The following is a 19058-nucleotide window of genomic DNA, read 5'->3' on the forward strand; positions in this document are numbered from 1 at the left end:
GGATGGATGGGTAGATGGATGGACGGGCGATTACATGGATGGATGGATGGATGGGTGATTACATGGATGGGTGGATGGATGGGTAGATGGATGGATAGATGGATGGATGGATGGATGGGTGGATAGATGGATAGGTGATTGCATGGATGGATGGATGGATGGATGGATGGGTGGATGGATGGATGGGTGATTACATGGATGGGTGGATGGATGGGTGGATGGATGGATGGATGGGTGATTGCATGGATGGGTCGATGGATGGGTGGCTGGGTGGGTGGATGGGTGGATGGATGGATGGGTGATTGCATGGATGGATGATTGCATGGATGGGTGGATGGATGGGTGGATGGATGGACGGATGGGTAGACGGATAGGTAGATGGATGGATGGATGGACGGGTGGATGATTGCATGGATGGATGGATGGGTGGATTGATGGGTGGGTGACTGCATGGATGGGTGGATGGGTGGATGGATGGATGGATGGATGGAAGGATGGATGGGTGATTGCATGGATGGATGGATGGGTGATTGCATTGATGGATGGATGGGTGATTGCATTGATGGATGGATGGGTAGATGGATGGATGGGTGATTACATGGATGGGTGATTACATGGATGGGTGGATTGATGGGTGGGTGACTGCATGGGTGGGTGGATGGATGGATGGATGGATGGGTGATTGGATGGATGGGTGATTGGATGGATGGATGGATGCATGGGTGGTTACATAAATGGATGGATGAATGAATGGTTGCAAGGATGGATGCTTGCATAGATGAATGGATGGTTGTTTGGGTAGAGGGATGGGTGGGTGGATGGATGATTGCATGGATGGAAAAGTAGCCACTTGTACCCACAAAATATGCATTATAAACAGTTTATTGATATCTGAAGACAAAGTTTAAGAAAAGGGTTAAAATGTTCTTGAATATTTTAACTTAAAGAATTTAAGCAGTTTTCCTTATGTGGCCACTGACTTTCCTGGGGCTCCAGGTGGGATGGCAGGGTTCTTTGGAGACCAACAGAGCAGGTCCATCTTTTCATACCATCCCTGGAGAAGCCACAGGCCTGGCATACCCCCACCCACCCTAACCTGTGCTCCCTCCTTTGGCTCTGGGGTAGATCCTGTGTGAACATGTGACACTGATGATAAACCCTTCTCTCCATGGCAGTCATGAGCAGGGACTGGACCCACAGAACTCTCATCACAGACACCATTCTGGGGGCCAGGGGCACCAGCTACAACCTGCACAAGAGGACCACGCACAGGGCCCAGACCCAGGACTTGCCCTCAGCCCCACGACTCGGGAGACCATCCCCCGCCACACCCCGTCCAGGGCCGCACACCAGCCTCAGGCTCCCCTGGCTGCACACTCAGTCAGCAGCCTCCTCATCACCGCTCCCCCCAAGAGTGGGCGAGAGGGATCCTGGGATCCGCTCCCCTGTGCAGACAGACACAGCCCCGCCTGGCTCGCCGCTGCCCTCCCTCCTGGGTGCCCCTCCCCACTCACCACAGCACAGGGTCTTCCCGCCCTCTTCACTGCTGGGCTGTGTCAGTCGCCCAGTGAGACAAGCGCATTGACCTTAACCTGGGGCACAACTCTGAGAGCTACTCAGGCCCTTAGCAGCGCCCGGCGCTGAGCACTTGAGGAACCCGCCCTGCGTGTGAAGGGACAGCACGACACAGGGAAAGAGCGGACTGGTCACCTGAACTTGTACGCTTGCTCCTGGATTCTGACCAACAGCGGGGTCTCATTTGCTATAAACCAGGGCTCCCCATCCTCCACGAACGGCGGAACATCGTTGGCGAACATGCGGGCGTCCAGCTCTTTGCGGAAGGAGCATGTCATGGGCAGGTGGCAGTTGTCGGTTGAGTAGATGGACATCTCTGGGGGCAGCGTCAGGTCGTCATTCAGAAGAAACCGCTTATACTCGTAGAAAAAGGGGTCCTGCCCCTCGCGCAGGCCCCAGCCCATCGTCTCCACGTCTGAGAGGCGGATCCTGGCAGGAGCGCCCGTGCGGAAGCCGGAGAGCTCGGGGCGGCTGCGCAGGGAGAAGCCGCCGGGCACCGCGGCGCACAGCTTGATGAGGTGCTCCCGGAACCACAGCCCCACGTCCTGGCTGCCGTCGGGGTAGGTCTCGACGCCCGGACCAAACCGTTCGTCTGCTTTGTACAGCCCCTGCGAAGGAACGTTCAGCGGGGCCGAGAGGAGACGGTCAGCAGGGCTGTCCTCTTTGCGAATATCAAAGGAAGACACATTCTAAGAAACGTATTCCCTCGTTCCATCAGCGTTTGCTGAGCTTAGCGCGAGCCAGGCGCTGGGCACACACAGGCCAGACCCGCTCTCTCGGACAGGCAGCTGAGGCCCAAACCCCGCATGTGTTGGCGGAGAAGGGCGTGACGGGGCTCGACAGGAGAGATGGGGGCAGGGCCGCCAGGGGCCTCTGAGAAGGGAGAGGTAAGAAGAGGACTCACAGGAGAGGAGGAGGGGGGGGAGGAAGAGGAGGAGGAGCTAATCCTTGCTCCCCAGAAACCCAGCACAGCCAGCGACCTGCAGGCCTTTCCTTTGGGCTGGGCAGTCTCTTCCTCAGAGAGGCGTGCCCAGGAGGGCCTTTGACTCCAGATGGGAGCGACAGCTGCCCCACGTCGGGCAGGCAGCCCAGGACGCGCCCCTTCCCAGGGCAGGTGCGTCCTCCTGAGATGGTGGGGAAGGGTGCCTGGGGGTCACCAGGTGGTCAGAGAAAACCACGCAAGCAGGGTGTGGGGCCTGAAGCAGGGAACAGCAGGGACGCCGGGCTCCCTGGGCCTGTGCCCCGTCTGCGAAAGGGAAGGCTCCCAGCTCCGGGTCTCCCTCCACTCGCACCCGCCTGAGCACCTCTGGCCGCAAGGCCAGGGCTGGACACTGGGCATGAGGCTTCCTGGCGCTTGGCTCCGGCCCACAAGGAGCTGGCAACATGGACGCGGAGGCAGAGGAGGAAAAGAGCAGGTAAACTGCGCCAGGATGACTCCGCTCTGCACAGGAGCTGGGGCGGGGCGGGAGGAGTGGTTCAGCGGAGTGGGGTGCCTGGGGGAGCAGTGTGGAGAGACGGGAGCAGTGAGGTGGGCACAGGCAGCCCAGGCGGTTCTGGAGGGCCTGGGGCGCGGCGGGGTGGGGCACAGTCCCCAAGGCAGTGTCGGCCACAGGAGCAGATGGGCTGGGAAGAAAATCTCGGGGCCTGGCAAGCGCAGGGGCCCGGGTGGGGCAGGCAAGGAGGCAGCCGCTGCAGACACAGTTGTCGAGTCCATGGAGGCCGCCCCTGGCCCCGCCGCCCTGCTGCTGGGCTCTGCCGGAGGGAAATAATCTGAACGTCTTCAGAGAGGCAATCACAGATTTGCTCACCACAACCGCATTTATAACAGCAAATAAGAATAACAATATCCCAAAGGTTGAATAAAAGAGGGTGTGTCCACAGGACGAATGTCGTACAGACTGAAAATTCTGTTTCTGATTTGCGTTTGCTTTTTGAACAAACAATCCCACTTCTCAGAAGGCGTCCCGCGGATCTCCAGCGGGCATGCAGAAGGATGCGTGTGCGAGACCGTTCACCGCAACACTGTCCACACACGACGACTCGGGGAGGGTCCCCGTCACCAGTCCTTCCCGAACGCGGTGAAGGACAGGTCTGTCTTCAGGACAACGTGGAAACTGCAGGCGGAGGGAAGTGCACGGGGAAAGGAACACGCATGAACGGTTGTTCACGCTTCGTAAACACAAAGACAAGCCCCAGACTGTAAGACGATCACCTACGGCAAGGGAGGGGCCAAGACGGAGGAGAAAGGGTCAGAGCTGAACTCCTCTGCGCAGACCCCGTTTTCTAGATTTGACTCTGGAACAACGTGAATTACTCTCACGATTACAAAACGGAATGAAAGAAAGATTTTAAAAACAGGATCCTAAGAAAGCAAGCAAAACAAAACAAGTGAATGTGGCTCTATATGCAGGCGGAGGGTCAATCAGAGAGGAATCGTGTCCCGTGGCTCCCTATGCGGTGACCTGAGTCCACGCCCCATGGAACAAGCCTTCGGGACAAAGAGAACAGCAAAGGAACCTCGACCTGTCCTCGGTAATTGTCATGGCAGTGATGCTGCTGTGTTGTTTTTCTGAACGATTGAACAGTTTTACAAGATAAAGCAAACAAGAAATTCTGTTAATGGCTAGAAACCAACGTTGTCAGCTTCAGAGGAGAGGAATACAAATACCACAGCTAGTAAGTAAAAACCCTGTACCCCTAAATCAGAATTGGAAATATCAGTATGAAATGAAGATGTATTTTCTCATCTCTAGAAAGTATTTTTTAGCTCTTTCTACCGAAAAAAACCTAGAAATCATAACCAGCCAAGGCAGTGTCCTGACACCCCCACAGTCCCCAGACACCCAGCCCCACTAACAGAGCCAGGTCCGACGGATGGACGGGCGATGCAGGTCAGGGCAGAACGTGCACCGACGAGCCGGGACCCGCTCATCAGAGCAGAAAGAAGCAAGCTCTCGATACCAGCACCTGCTGGAGTTGCGTCAAAATCTCAACAACTGAAGAGGCTTTCCCTGACCAATGTGGGCACCAAAAACCATAAAAACTGCAGTAGACTGAAACACGTCAAATATATTAAAGTTCATAAATTTATAAAGATACGAAAAAAACTAACCTTCATTGATCACCATTGAATGGTGTTAGGAAATCAATTTATTATTCTGAGAGCTGATTTTAAAAAAGGAAAAGATCAACTATGTATCTTGCCTTTTCTACCTCAAGGTAACCAAACAATTGACAAAGAAATTCACTTACAATTAAAGAATTCTAGTTAATAAATGCAAGACAAGTAATAGAATTACGACATAACTATCTGCACCCCCTAATGAAACAACAGCTCTAGACAACGACCATCAGCACTGTCTGAAACCACTGCAGGAGAGGCTGGTGGGTCACTGCACTGGACGGAGTGTGGCTGTTCCCACCCCCCACTCGTCAATCCCAACATCACAAAAAGAAAGACAAGCAGACGTGCGTCAGATGTGACTCGTAACCGAGATGCGCAGGCGCGGCCGTGGGGAATGACCATCTTTCAGGGATGGAGCTGGAACATTGGACACCCGCAAAGCAAGGCGGGGCAGGACAAGGGGGAGAAAGCGCCAACCCTAGCTTCACGCACAACACGAAAATTAACTCAAAATGACCACAGACTTAAAGGTGAGGGCTAAAACCATATAACTTAGAAGAAAACATGGAGGAAAATCTTAGTAACCTAGGGTCATGCAAAGATTTCTTAAATAGGACACAGAAAAGTAAGAAACATGAAACAAAAATTGGAAAGTTGGACTTCATCACAATGTTTTTAAATCTGCTTTTCAAAAGACATTTTTAAGAAAATGAAAAGACAAGCTACTACTGGGAGAAAATATTTATAAATCAAATAACTAATAAATGCTTGTATCCCATAATATACATAAAGAACGCTGTAACTCCATAAGAGCACAAATAATGCAATCAAAAGCAATAAGTAAAACACATTAACAAACACTTCACCGTAGAAAATACGTAGATAGAAAACAAGAACATCAAAAAAGTGTTCAATATCATTAGTCATTACAGCATTGCAAATTCAAACCATAAAGCACAGCACACCCATAAGAATGGCTACGATGGAAAGACGGGCACTACCAGACATTGACAAGGGTGTGAGGCAGCTGGAACTTCCATATATTGATGGTTGAAATGCAAAATGGCGCAACCACTTTGGAAAACAGTTTGGTAGTTTCTTATAAAATCTACCACATACTTACCATTGTGACCAGCAATCCCACTCTTAGGATTTATCCAAGTTGTGAACTAAAAATAAAATCCTAAGCCCCCCACTGGCTGAAAAGACCCCTCTCAGCCAAGAAGACCCCAGAAAAATCTTTAAAACTGAGTTCCCAGCCATGACGGGACAGCAGGTATGAAGCACAACTCACGTGCACGGTCCCTCTTCATAAATATTCGTGACTCCTCTCACGGCTTGTGAAATAGGTATATTTAGCCACCGTGCTCACTGTAAAGTCCTGTTCCCTTTTACCTGTTCTGTTCCCAGAAACATGTGTTCCCGGCTGTGGACAGAGCGGAGTTTCCCAGCCCGCGAATGGCTACTGTGCACTGAGACCCCTTCATGAGAAATAAAGCTCCTTTTTCCAAAGTATAAACCTCGTTCTTTAAAAAGTGAAAATAAAGACATGTCCACATGAAGACTTGTGATCAACTGCTCTAAGCAGCTTTATTCATAATAAACAAAAACTTGAAAGAACTCAAATATGCATCTACTGATGAATCAGTAAAAAATTTTGCATTGTATCTACACAACAGAACATTACTCCATAAGAAACAAAGAACTACTAAAATATGTAAAACATATATGAATCTCTAAAGAATCATGCCCTAAGCAACAGAAATCAAACACAAAATACTACATGCAATATGATGCCATTTATATTAAATTATAGAAAAGGGGAAACTGCAATGATAAAAAGCATATTCGTGGTTGTGAAGGGCAAGCGGGTGGAGGTGGCATTGACTATAAAGGGACGGGAAGGAATCCTGCGGGAGACAAACGTGTTCCAAATCATGATCACGGTGGTGGTGACTTGACGATATATTGATACATTTGTCCAAAACTTGCTGCGTTGTTCACTTAAAATCAGTGATTTTTATTGCATGCAAGCTATATCTCAATAAAACTGACCCAAAAATATAAGGAAAGGCTAAGAAACTGATTCACCTGGAAGAACTAAATACTCAGGATAAAGAATGGCAGACAAAGAAATGAAAATAACAGACACAGAGGGCACTGTGAGTACGTCTAACATACCTGCAACTGGAGCCCCAGAAAAAGAGAAGAGAGAAAATGAGGCAGAGATAAGCTGTGAAGAAATAAATAGTTGAGAATTTTCCAGATCCATAACTAGACACATCCTAGTGAAGCTGCAGAAAACCAAAGAGGAAGACAGAAATGTAGAGCAGACAGAGACCGATTATATTCAGAAGAGCAATAGTTAGACTGACGGTGGACTTCCCAGCAGCAAAAATGGAACCTGGGAAACAAGGGCATGGGATCCTCTCTGTGCTCAGGGAAAACAACTGTTGACCTAGAATTCCAGGGCCTGGGGAGTATTCTTCAAGAATTAAGGTGAAAAGCACTAATTCTCAGACACCCAAAACCTGACAATATGTCATCTTCAGATACACATTCAAATTCTAAGGGTATTCTTTGGACAGAAAGAAAGTTGACTGTTGATGAAAGATCAGAAATGCAGGAAGGAATAAGTGCAGAGAAGGTGATGATACCCGGGTAAATCTACAAACATTGACTGTATTAAACAGTAACAATTTCTTAGAGGTAGAACGGTACAGATAGATATAAATATAGACAGGTGGATGGATAGACAGAAAGCCACCGTACTGAGGTATGATTCACATGTAAGAAGTTGTACATATTTAAAGCATGTACTTGATGAGTTTAGGAATAAGTTTACACCCAAGAAACCATCACTACCATCGGGGGCCATAGAAATATCTGTCACCTCCCCAAATTTCATCCAACCTCCTATATACTTTTAATAGATCTCAATAATAGAACTCAAAAGGGGATAAGTGGAGTTAAAATAGTCTAAGATTTGTATATCTTCCTAGAGGAAAGTAGAGGTATTAATAATACTAGAATTAATAAGTCAAGAACTCATACTGTAATTTTTAGGGTAGTGCTAAAAGAGTAGGAAAAGAACGTACAAGTTTGCAACTGATGTAAAAACAAAATACATCAATTCAAATGAAGATGAGAAAAGACAGAATAAATGTAGACTAGATAGACTAAATAAAAAGTACATAAGATAGTAGATTTAAGGCCAAATATATGACTACTGATAGTAAATGTACATGATCTAAATCAGAGCTTTCCAAAAGAAAACTCACAAACCAAATATATCATTGAAAATCAAAACTCTCCTAGCAGCCACTTTACCAAAAGTAAAAGGGAGCAGGTAGAATTAAGTTTTAGATAATAATTTCATTTAATTAAATATTTCCAAAATATGATTTCAACATATATTCAATATTAGAAATTATTGAGAGAGTTTCCATTCTCTTCCTCAATAACTCTTCAGGATCTGGCGTGATTCACATTCACACACACTTTAATGCGGACCAGCCGCACCTCGAGTGCGCGGTAGATACACGTGGCTAGTGGCCACCATACGGGACGTGCAGGTCTAAATGTCCAATGACAATCATTGAACTAGATTCAAATAAGCATGCACATATACACGTTTTCAAAAATAAAGTGAACAAATATCTAAAATATAATGAAACAGAAAAGCTGAAAGTAAAATTACAGAGAAAGACAAACCATGAGAAAAGTACAGTAGTCCCCTCCCTCCTATCTGCAGTTTTGCCATCCCTGGTTTCAGTTACCTGTAGTCAACCACAGTCAAAAAATATTAAATAGGAAATTCCAAAAATAAACAATTCTTAAGTTTTAAATTACACACCATTCTGAGTAGCATAATGACATCTCACACCATTCCGCTCTGTCCCTCCCAGGATGTGAATTATCCCTTTGTCCAGCTATCCACACTCTACACACCACCCACCCAGAAGATGAACAAAATCAACAGGCCTATTGCTAGATTAACCAGAAACAGAAAAGAAAGGACCCTAACAAGCTCAATCAGAAATGAAAAAGGAGATAGTACAACTGATACCATGGAGATACAAAATATCATCTCTAAATACTATAAAAATTTCTATCAACATAAACTTGAAAATATTGAGGAAATGAATGAATTCTTGAAAACCACCCACGCTAGGCTCAATCAGGAAGAAGCAGAAGTCTTGAACAGACCAATACGAAGTAACAAAATTGAAGCAGCAACAAAAAATCTCCCAAAAAAAGATCCCAGATCAGATGCATTCACAGCCAAATTTTACCAGACCTATGAAAAAGAACTGGTACCTATACTGCAGCAATTATTTCATAACCTAGAGAAGGAAGGAATCCTTCTCAAATCAATCTACAAAGCCAATATCACCTTGATACCAAAGCCAGGAAAGGACACAACAAAAAAAGAAAACTACAGGCCAATATCCCTTATGAATATACATGAAAAAATTCTCAAGAAAATCCTAGTAAACTGAATTCAGCTGCACATAAAAAAAAAAAAATCCACCATGATCAAGTGGGGTTCATCCCAGAGATGCGAGGACAGTTCAACATACACAAATCTATAAATGCGATTCACCACATAAACGGAAGCAAAAACAAAGACCATATGATCCTCTTGATAGATGCGGAAAAAACATTTCACAGAATTCAGCACTTTTTTATGATAAGAACTCTTAACTAAGTAGGCCTAGATGGAAAACACCTCAATATTATAAAAGCCATATACGACAAACCCACAGCCAACATCATACTGAACAAGGAAAAATTGAAAATCATTGCCACTTATAACTGAAACCAGACAACATTGCCCATTGTCACCACTTCTGTTCAACATAGTGCAGGAAGTCCTAGCCACAGCAATCAGGCAAGAGAAGAAAATCAGGGTATCCAAATGGGAGACACCTAGAGACCCAGCCAGAAAGCAGGTGTCCCCGGGTTCTGACCCGGACCAAGACCTAGAGATCTCTTCCAAAGCCAGCGTCTCTGGGTCTGGGTGAAGGCTGGGAGGGCTGGTTAGGCGGTGTCTCCCTAGGGCACCATCCCGAGCGTGGTAGCCCTGGTACCAGGTTTTTCATCCTAGACCAAACCAAAAGCTACCACTCTTGGCCTCGCGCACGTGACCGCTTTCAGAGCCCATGAGACTCGCCGAGTTCCAGGTGGCGTGGAGGGAGGAGAAGGACGTCCTCGGAGCTGCGCAGACAGGAAGGAGCAGTCTCAAGACAGAGGCAGAAAAGTGAGTCCCCCTGTGGGCCACCACAACGTCAGGGTTGGAACTTGCACCTCCGGCTGAGAAAGAATTCTTGAATCAAAGATTAGGACAGATTTGAAGCACGAAGTTTATTTTACTTTCCAAGAGAGAAAAGGACACGGCACAAAAAAAAAAAAAAGTGCCGCCCCAAGGATGCTGGGAGGGAGCTTCCGCAGCTACAGCTGTGGTCGGTTTTTCCCCTGCTGGGCTGACTCCGGCCTCTCCTGGGAGCGTGGTCTGGCGGACGTGGGGGAGGGCTGCACCCTTTCTGTCTGCTCCGTGCTTTTCAAGTGTTATAAAACAAACTCCTAAAGACAACAAATTAAACCCCAGGTGCTTAAACAAAGGGGCATTGTGGGCAGTGATTTTTCCTTTTTTTTTAATGCTAGATGGCTTACTAACAATGCCGTCCTCTCAAACTGCCCCTTCTTTTCTCCTTTAAAAACCGCCTTGTAACTACTGCTCACTGGAGCCTCCGTTCAGGGCAACTTGGATCTGTGCTTCCCTGGCTGCAGCCCTCCGCGTTGGCCCAGATAGACCCTCTACTTACATTGATTTTGCCTCAGTTTCTTCCTTTAGGTTGACAGCAGCCGCTTGGGAAGGTGGAAGGTTCGTTCACCCCGGGACCCCACAGTGCCGCTCCCACACACTCACCCGGTGAAAGGAAACCTGTGCTCGATGTTCACACGCACGGAAACCAACTAAACACACACGTTTATAGCAGCTCCACTCAGAATCACCAAAACCTGGAAACAGCCCCATGTCCTTCAGGAGGGGAATGGATACACCGGTTGCTCCTCGCGAGGGGAAGTTGCTGGGCGATGCAGAGGAGTGAGCTCCGGGAGCACCATGGGGATGGTCTCAGGTGCGCTACCTGAGTGCAAGACGCCGGCCCTACGGCCGCAAGAGCAAAATTATCGGCCGGGACGGATCAGCAGCAGGCTGAGGGTGCAAGGAGAGATCTGCCACAAAGGGCACGGGCAAGATTTGGGGGCGACAAAACCGTTCCACGTCTTGATTGCAGTAGTAGCTACACAACTCTATCCTTGTCAAAACGTTCAGAACTGTGTATTAAAATGGCTGACTTTTACTGTAAATTATACTATAATAAAATAACGGTGGGGAAGGAGTATCTGTATTTGTGTGAATGAAAATAAAATCTTTAACCCTCCCCAGCTGACTGAATGGACCCCCTCTTGGCCAGGGGGACCCCAGAAATACTCTGAAGCTGAGTTGCTGCATGAGAAGGGAGGTCAGACAAGCCTTGTCACGCCCCCTCCCTTCTTGGAGATGTCCTTTGTGACTCATGAACAGGCCTGAGGCCATGCAAGACAGAGCTTGAGCCACACCTGCAGGTCCCGGCTTACACAACAAACCGATTCAGTCTGAGTATGTGGTCAGAGGCTTGTCTGTGATTAGCAGACGTCCTTATCCTAACTTAAAACATTCCAAGCCTTCAGACACAGCTTCATGTCTTTAACCAATTACAAACCAAAGAGTCTTCGAACCCACCTGTAACCACCTCCACCCCCCCACCTTGAGAAATATCCCACCTTTTCGGGCCAAACCAATATACGCTTTCCGTGTACTGATTTGTGACTTTACGTGTAATTCCTGTCACCCCAAAATGTATAAAACCAAACTGTGACCCAGCCACAGTGAGTCCACTTGCTCAAAGCTTCTTGGGCGTGGCTCTGGGCCGTGGTCCTCAAACTTGGCTCAGAATAAACCTCTTTAAATTATTTTACAGAGTTCGGCTTCTTTTCCATTGACATTTGCGAGACCAGGCAAGTTCTCCATATTAAAAAAAGGTAAGTTTCGGCCGGGCGCGGTGGCTCACGCCTGTAATCCTAGCTCTCTGGGAGGCCGAGACGGGCGGATTGTTTGAGCTCAGGAGTTCGAAACCAGCCTGAGTAAGAGCGAAACCCCGTCTCTACTGAAAATAGAAAGAAATTAATCGGACAACTAAAAATATATAGAAAAAATTAGCCGGGCATGGTGGCGCATGCCTGTAGTCCCAGCTACTAGGGAGGCTGAAGCAGAAGGATCGCTTGAGCCCAGGAGTTTGAGGTTGCTGTGAGCTAGGCTGACGCCACGGCACTCACTCTAGCCCAGGCAACACAATGAGACTCTGTCTCAAAATAAAGGTAAGTTTCAAGTAATATGTGTAGAATGATCCAATGTATACATTAAAAAATAAATATTTGTGGTGTACTTTTTAATCTAAAGGATACAGGACAACTTGCTAATATCCCTGTGGGGAATGGAATGACAGCTTTTCGTTTTTAATTTATACCTTATTATTAGTACCATTATTATCATTTAAAAAAAGAAAGCCACTTTTAAGTTAAACAAATGAACTACCCCAAAACCTAAATATTTCTTCGTCCCGTGGCCTGAACACACAGCCCAGCCCTCACCTGGAAGAGGCTCGTCTTCGTGTACATGGTGCCGTAGCCTTCCCGGTGGCTCAGGTAGAACGTGCCGGTGAAACTGGAGCCGTCCGGCCACGTGTAGGTGCCCAGGCCGTGGCGGTGGTCCCGGTAAAACTGCCCGCGGTACAGCTGTGAGACGCAGAGGTCAGAAACCCCCGGTACCTGAGAAACGCATCCCCCAATCACCCCGAAAACCCAGGAGGGCTCCCCGAGCCCCACACAGGGCAGCAAGCAATGACTGGGGGCTGTCGGGGCTGTGCTGGGCCCCACAGGGTGCCAGCCACCTGCAGCACCTAGAGGGGGTCGCCAGGCAGTCGCCCCCACAGCCACGCCCGCCCCCCACCACCCCTCAGGCCAGGGAGCTTGAGGGGTGTGAACTGCCTGGTCACCTTGAGTCAGGAAAGCATGGACCTGCCTTCTCCCTGGGGGACTCGCCGGGGCAGGGCCCACCCGGGCTTTGGCAGGGCTGATCTGGGGTAGGGGCTGAGCTGTGGGCCCTGGCTGGGAACTGTGACATCGGGACACACAGGCTGCTGGCGTTTCCCAAGCCCCGTACACGTTGGGCCGAGAGTGTCAGCCTGCCCTCTACGGAGGCCGCCAGAGGGGAAAATGTGACATTCAGGACAAGGCTTTCTAGCCCCTGGATTTGACTCCCACGTTGAGTGCCAGAGGCCACCTCCCTCCCCAGGAGCAGGCAGGCCAGGAGCACCGTGCAGCGCAGCTGCTCACATTCCACCCAGACAGAACACGATGCGGGAAGGTGACCGCGATTTCTGCAGGCTCAGAGTCCCTCCCTTGCTTCCGACAACAGAGACGCTCTTCCCTGCAGAGGCGTCGTCCCCACGTGACCCCCGTCCCCCTACACGGACCAGGCCTGGCCAACCGCAGGACCCCTCACCTGCAGCCCCAGCCTCGACTCAGGCTTGGCCCCTTCACCCATCCCCCAGCCAGACTAGCATCGTGCTGGGGCCTTTCTCCCTTCCAGAGTGTGTGACAGGCCCCCAGGGGCTGGCCGGACGGCGGAAGGTCAGCAGTCTTAGCCCCCACAACGAGGAGCTGAAAAGACGGAGGGCCTGATGGGTCATTAGAACCCCTGGATCCAGCCACACCTGAGGCCACATCACCCCCTGGACTTCTAGTTTCAAGAGCCAACAAAGGCCCTTTTCTGTTTCAGCTGCATTGAATTTGGGTCTGTTAGTTACCACCTCTCAAAATCCTGTCCAGCAAAGACACTTGGGGAGCAGACCGGCAACTGGGCTGGGAGCCACCTTGTGCCAGCATTCTTTTTTTTTTTTCTGAGACAGGGTCTCACTCTGTCACCAGGGCTAGAGTCCAGTGGCATCATCAGGCTCATGGCAACCTCAAACTCCTGGGCTCAAGCGATCCTCCTGCCTCAGCCTCCCGAGTAGCTGGGACTACAGGCATGCGCCACCATGCCCGGCTAATTTTTTTTATAGAGACGGGTCTCCATCTTGCTCAGGCTGGTCTCAAACTCCTGGCCTCAAGCAATCCTCCCGCCTCGGCCTCCCAAAGTGGGCATTCATTTAATTATATGATGCTACGCAGTTTATCAGAGAGTCTACCCAAGTAAGAGTGATCTTAAGTTGCAGATTGGGGATACAGAATTATAGGGGAACATTAAGCCCTCAACTCCTTGCATTTCCATGCATGAGAGATTTATGTGCCACTCCTGGAACGCAAGTGTCAGGGGAGTAAATCCACCCCCCTCTGCCCACTCCTCGGTCTTCCACAGGCACGCTGGAACTGACGCTGCCTCGCCCTGTGTTTCAAATAGACAGAGTGGATGAGCCCTGGGCATGGCGTGAGAGGGGCTCGTCCTTCTGGCTTTCTCTGGGTCATGAGCTGCCACAGCTGGGCAAGCATCTGCCCCATGGACCCGGGGCCCCTGCCCTGGCAGTAACCAGCTCACCCTCCACCTAGATGCTCGCCTGCTGGTCTCCCTTCCCTGGGGAGCACTGGGGTCGGGAGGGCTCGGAACCACGCGCCACGAGCCAGGGCTCTGCAGCCTTGACGTGGGCGAAGGAGAAACCAGCAGACCGGAGACACATGCTGGAGGGACAAATGCGCAGGAACCGTGGCTGTCGTGGGGATCTGTGTTCATAGATCAGCACCCACCAGGGTCCCGCTCTCCCGGCCTCTGTCCTGGTCACACGAGGCCTGGAGTCTCCCCTGAACTCGGGCAGCATTCCGGGCACGCTGGCAACATGTGGACAGTGGGTGCAGGACTGGGGTGCCTGGAAGCCCCACCTCCACCTGCAGTTGCTCCTCGACTGGGCTTGGAGGACTCCTGTCCCTCTTCTCCCCCACAGCCCCCCACCCCTCCCCAGGCTCCACCCTGAGACCCTGCCTTCCTCTGGGCACCTTCATGGCCCCACCACCCTCCATGCACCAGTGACACCCAGCACGCCTCCCCAGCCCTGGCGCTCCTGAGCCCAGCCTCACCCATCCACTGCCCCTGCACCTGCTGAATGAAATGTTCTACTGGGGTGTCTGCCTGACTCACAGCAACTGCCCTGAAAATGCCCCCACCGAAAAGAGCAGATGGCCATGCGTGTCTGCCATGGCCCTGCCCCCGGCCACAGCTGCCCGAACGGGGGTGAGCGTCTGACCAAGCTGGGCCAGCAGACACTCGTGGGACTTCAGAACTGGGCCTGAGAAATTCCAGTTCCATCTGCTTCTTGACCTGGGGGGAGCAGGTGCATGAGCGGGGGATGGGCCAGGTGTCTCCAGCCTCGGGCATCAAAGCCACAGAAGCTGGGTCTCCAGAGAGAGCAAAGTGTGGGAGAGGGATGGAGCCGGGAGCCCAGGCAGCCCCAAAGAAGCCCTGAATGGGCCCCGGTGCCAGGTGACTCTGTAACGACCCCAAATATACACCCACGCCTGGGCTGCCTCCCGAGACGGTCTCAGCTGAACCACACAATGTTCAGGGCGACACCAGGGCAGAGTCCTCCACTGCGCCCGGAGTAGCAGGGATGGGAACACATCACTGGGAGATCTTTAGAACCCAGCATCCCACGGCGAGAGGACCTAAGCCCCCCAAGACTCAGCACACATCCCAGCTTTGCTGCACGCCAGGCCACTCCACCCAGCCAAGGACGGCGGGAGCAGACAGCTCTGGCTGCAGGGTCCCGGTCCCGACGGCCATGCCCAGCAAGTCTCCACTGGGGTCCTGGGCACAGCCCAGCATGGGGTGCAAGCACATATTCTCATTTTGTCTTTGAGAACACCCTTTGCCTGTTGCTGAATCTTAAACACAAGGCAATTTCACCAACGTGAATATACTAGTTGCTACCATAATTCACAATTTTAAAACATTTTCTCAGAATAAGAATTTATCTTCTTAAGTCACAGCTTCCCAAACCTCATCCTACGGACCCGAGGCCAAACCATGGCCTGACATCTGGAGTCGGGAAGGGTGTTTTCTCTGGACATTTCTAGAGTAGCAAAGACATTAGCCTAGCACCTTCCTGTTGATGGACCCAAAAGTGCCCGTGGCATCCCGCTCTTAGAAGGAGAGACGCCAGGCACCACCGGCCGAGCCCCGCCCGAGCCCCAGGGGAGGAGGGGAAGGGAGCTACCTCGCCCGTGGGCCAAGAGAATTCGCCATATCCGAGCTTCACGTCCAGCCCGAACTCCCCCCGGTAGACGCAGCCGTCCTGCCACTCCTGCACGCCCCGGACCAGCTGGACGTAGGCCTCCTTCAGGTCCTGCTCCCTCAGAGGGCCCTCCTCCTCCTCCTCCTCCTCCTCAGGGGCTGTCGAGAGGTTCCTAGAAGGGCAGAGCAGAGGGAGAGAAGGGCAAGCGGCTGAAGCATCTTCAGAGTGTTCGAGTGCAAACCACTGTTGCGTTTCATCCTGGCAACCCGAGGGAGGTGCCGCTGTCATCCGCATCCCACAGAAAGGAACATGAGGCACAGCGGTGCGGCGACTGCCCGGGTCACACGGGACGTGGAAAGCGCAGGAAGGGAGCAAACAGATGGGGTGAATGGCTGCTGGCCCTGGAGGTGGGATCAGCGAGCCCTCTCCTGCCCAGGGCCTGCCGCCTCCACCACCTGGGCCCCAATGGCCTCTGCCCCACCCCAGCCATCTGCTGGGCACATGAGCACAGGGTAGGGTCCTCTCGCAAGAGCCAGCAGCAGCAGCCGGGCAGGAAGCAGACACTCAACACACACATGTGGACCCATGGAGGGTCCAAGAGCAGCTTGAGAGGCGGCCAGCTGGAGTAAGCTGGACAGATGGCGGATGGAGGGACACGGGGTGGGGGACGTACAGCAACAGGGAGACAGCACGGGTGAGGGTGGATTTGTCGTCACTTACAAGTGGGTCCCACCCTGCGCCCACCACACACACACACCCACCTCCCTCTCAACGGCACAGAGCCGTCTGGGGGTGCGGCACGCTGGTGTCCCTGTCTACAGGGCTGTCCTGCTGTCAGGCTGGGGGGCTGGCTAGGCAACACGTGGGCTGGGAACCCTCCACTCTGACCGCTAGCCCTCGAACACCAGGCACGAGCCACAAAGTCTAAACAAACCATCTGGTCAGCAAAGAAGGGATTCGGCTGCTAGGAACACAAAATCGGCGTGTAGCATATTGGTTCGCGAACACAGAAAGGAGCCAGGAAGGACAGCCCCCACGCGTGGCAGTGGTCAGGGCTGTGGCGTGGGTGCGGCGTGGTTGTCCTTGCACTCGCCTGCTGTTACAGGTCGAATTGTGCCCCTCATTCTTGGAGTCCTAAACCCCAGGACCTCACGGTGTGACATTATTTGGAGATGAGGTCTTTACAGAGGTAACCAAGTTAAAATGAGGTCATTAGGGCAAACCCTAATCCAGTATGACTGGTGTCCTCATAAAAAGGGAAAACTTGGACACAGATAAATGCATAGAGGGAAACAGCGTGAACGGACAGAGGAGGCGCAGCCCTAGGAGGCCAGGGGAGAGGCTTGGAACACACCCTCTCCCGGCCTCAGAAGGGACCAGCCCTGCCAAAACCTGTACCTCGGACTTCCGGCCTCCAGAACTGAGAGGACAGCTTTGCTGTTCCAGCCACCCCCAGTCTGCAGTGTTCTGTCGTGGCAGCCCTAGCAAACTGACGCGCCGAGCTACACAGGACAGGCATTACTTGTTTCATAAGAAATACATATCTCAACAACCACCAAAGACAGTCCACAGTGCGAATGAAAGAAACAGAAACTTCAATTTTTTCCCTGAAAAAAAAGTGGAACTGATTTTGAGGTCACGCAGGAAAATCTGTGAGGCCCACTGTGGGGTCACCAGAAATGGTCAGCGGGCACAGTGGGCAAAAGCCTGGCCACTCGGCTCTGCCACCTCTGGCTGTTTGGCTTAGATGGGTTCCTTACACCTTTCATGACTCAGTTTCCTCATTTGCAAAACGGGGAGGCCAGCTTGGGCCACTGTAACAAAGCACCACAGACTGGGTGGCTGAACGACATCCAGTTCTCACAGTTCTGCAGCATGGCAGTCCAAAGTCGAGGTGCAGGCAGATTAGCTTCCCGGTGAGGGCTTATGGGCAGCTGCCTTCTGGATGGTGAGAGAGGAGGGAGCTCTGTTCTCTCTTCCTCTTCTTATAAGGACACCAATCGCATCATGGGGGACCATCCTCAAGACCTCATCTAACCCTAACCACCTCCCAAGGCCCCGCCTCCAAATACTATCACATTGAGGGGCAGAGCTTCGACATGTGAATTTTGGAGGTGCACAAGCATTGAATCCACACTGGGGAAACATATAACAGGGTTCCAGGTGGATTTCATGAGTTGCTACAGGAAGCCCCTGAGGGCAGCCCCTGGCCCAAAGTGGCCCTTACTATTAACACTCACAGCTGTGAAGAAGCCATGTTGATGTGGGAAACCCCATCTTGTAAGGCAAATGTATCCTTACATCCCCTAGGCGGTGAAGGGGCTGGGCGCGGTGGCTCACGCCTGTAATCCAGCACTCTGGGAGGCCAAGGTGGGAGGACTCCTTAAGGCCGGGAGTCCAAGACCAGCCTGAGCAATAGTGAGACCCTGTCTCCACACAATAATTTAACAATGATCCAGGCATGGCGGCACACATCTGTAGACCCAGTTACCCTGGAGGCTGAGGCAGGAGGACTGCTCAAGCCCAGGAGTCTGAGGTTGCTGGGAGCTAGGCTGACGCCACTGCTCTCCAGCCTGGGCAACAGAGCGAGTCCCTGTCTCAAAAACAAACAAGAAGTTGTCTGCTAGGAGGTGAAATCGGGTGGGCAGGGCGGGCAGCGTGTGCAGGCGAGCAGGGAACATGCGAAGACCTGCGTGGATTCCAGTTAGCCATCACCGTCATTTTCCTCCGTGGTCGTAGTTATAACGTTGAGGCTTTGCTATTTCTCCAGAGGCTAGTATTTTGCGGATAAAACAACACTTAGCGATTTTTAATGCTTGCCACAAGGATGCACCCCGGCCAACTCCGGGCCCCCGGGTCATGGTCCCACCTCCCCGGGGGGCTCCGCACCTCTTGGCGACGACCGGACGGCTCCCCAGGAACCCCACGTCCACAGCAGCGGAGATCGCACTGCCCTCGCGCTCCGGCGGGCGGCGGAGGCTGCAGGCCTCTGAGACCTCGTAGTCCAAGGAGGAGCCACCGCCTTCCAT

General features: G+C 51.4%; 1 protein-coding gene across 1 annotated transcript in view; it reads right to left on the minus strand.

Annotated features, from left to right (window-relative positions):
• The window catches only part of ANKMY1 (ankyrin repeat and MYND domain containing 1), a 22452-nt gene extending 3394 nt beyond the window's left edge, over positions 1-19058 (minus strand). Inside the window, exons 1-4 of the mRNA XM_012662412.1 lie at positions 18919-19058; positions 16012-16201; positions 12398-12541; positions 1711-2183 (exon numbers count right to left, since the gene is read on the minus strand). Of these exons, the coding sequence (XP_012517866.1) occupies positions 1711-2183; positions 12398-12541; positions 16012-16201; positions 18919-19058 (947 nt within the window). The remainder of the gene's footprint in view (positions 1-1710; positions 2184-12397; positions 12542-16011; positions 16202-18918) is intronic.

The sequence above is a fragment of the Propithecus coquereli genome, unplaced genomic scaffold, assembly GCF_000956105.1.
Source record: "Propithecus coquereli isolate 6110/MARCELLA unplaced genomic scaffold, Pcoq_1.0 Scaffold763, whole genome shotgun sequence".
Classification (NCBI taxonomy): Eukaryota; Metazoa; Chordata; class Mammalia; order Primates; family Indriidae; genus Propithecus; species Propithecus coquereli.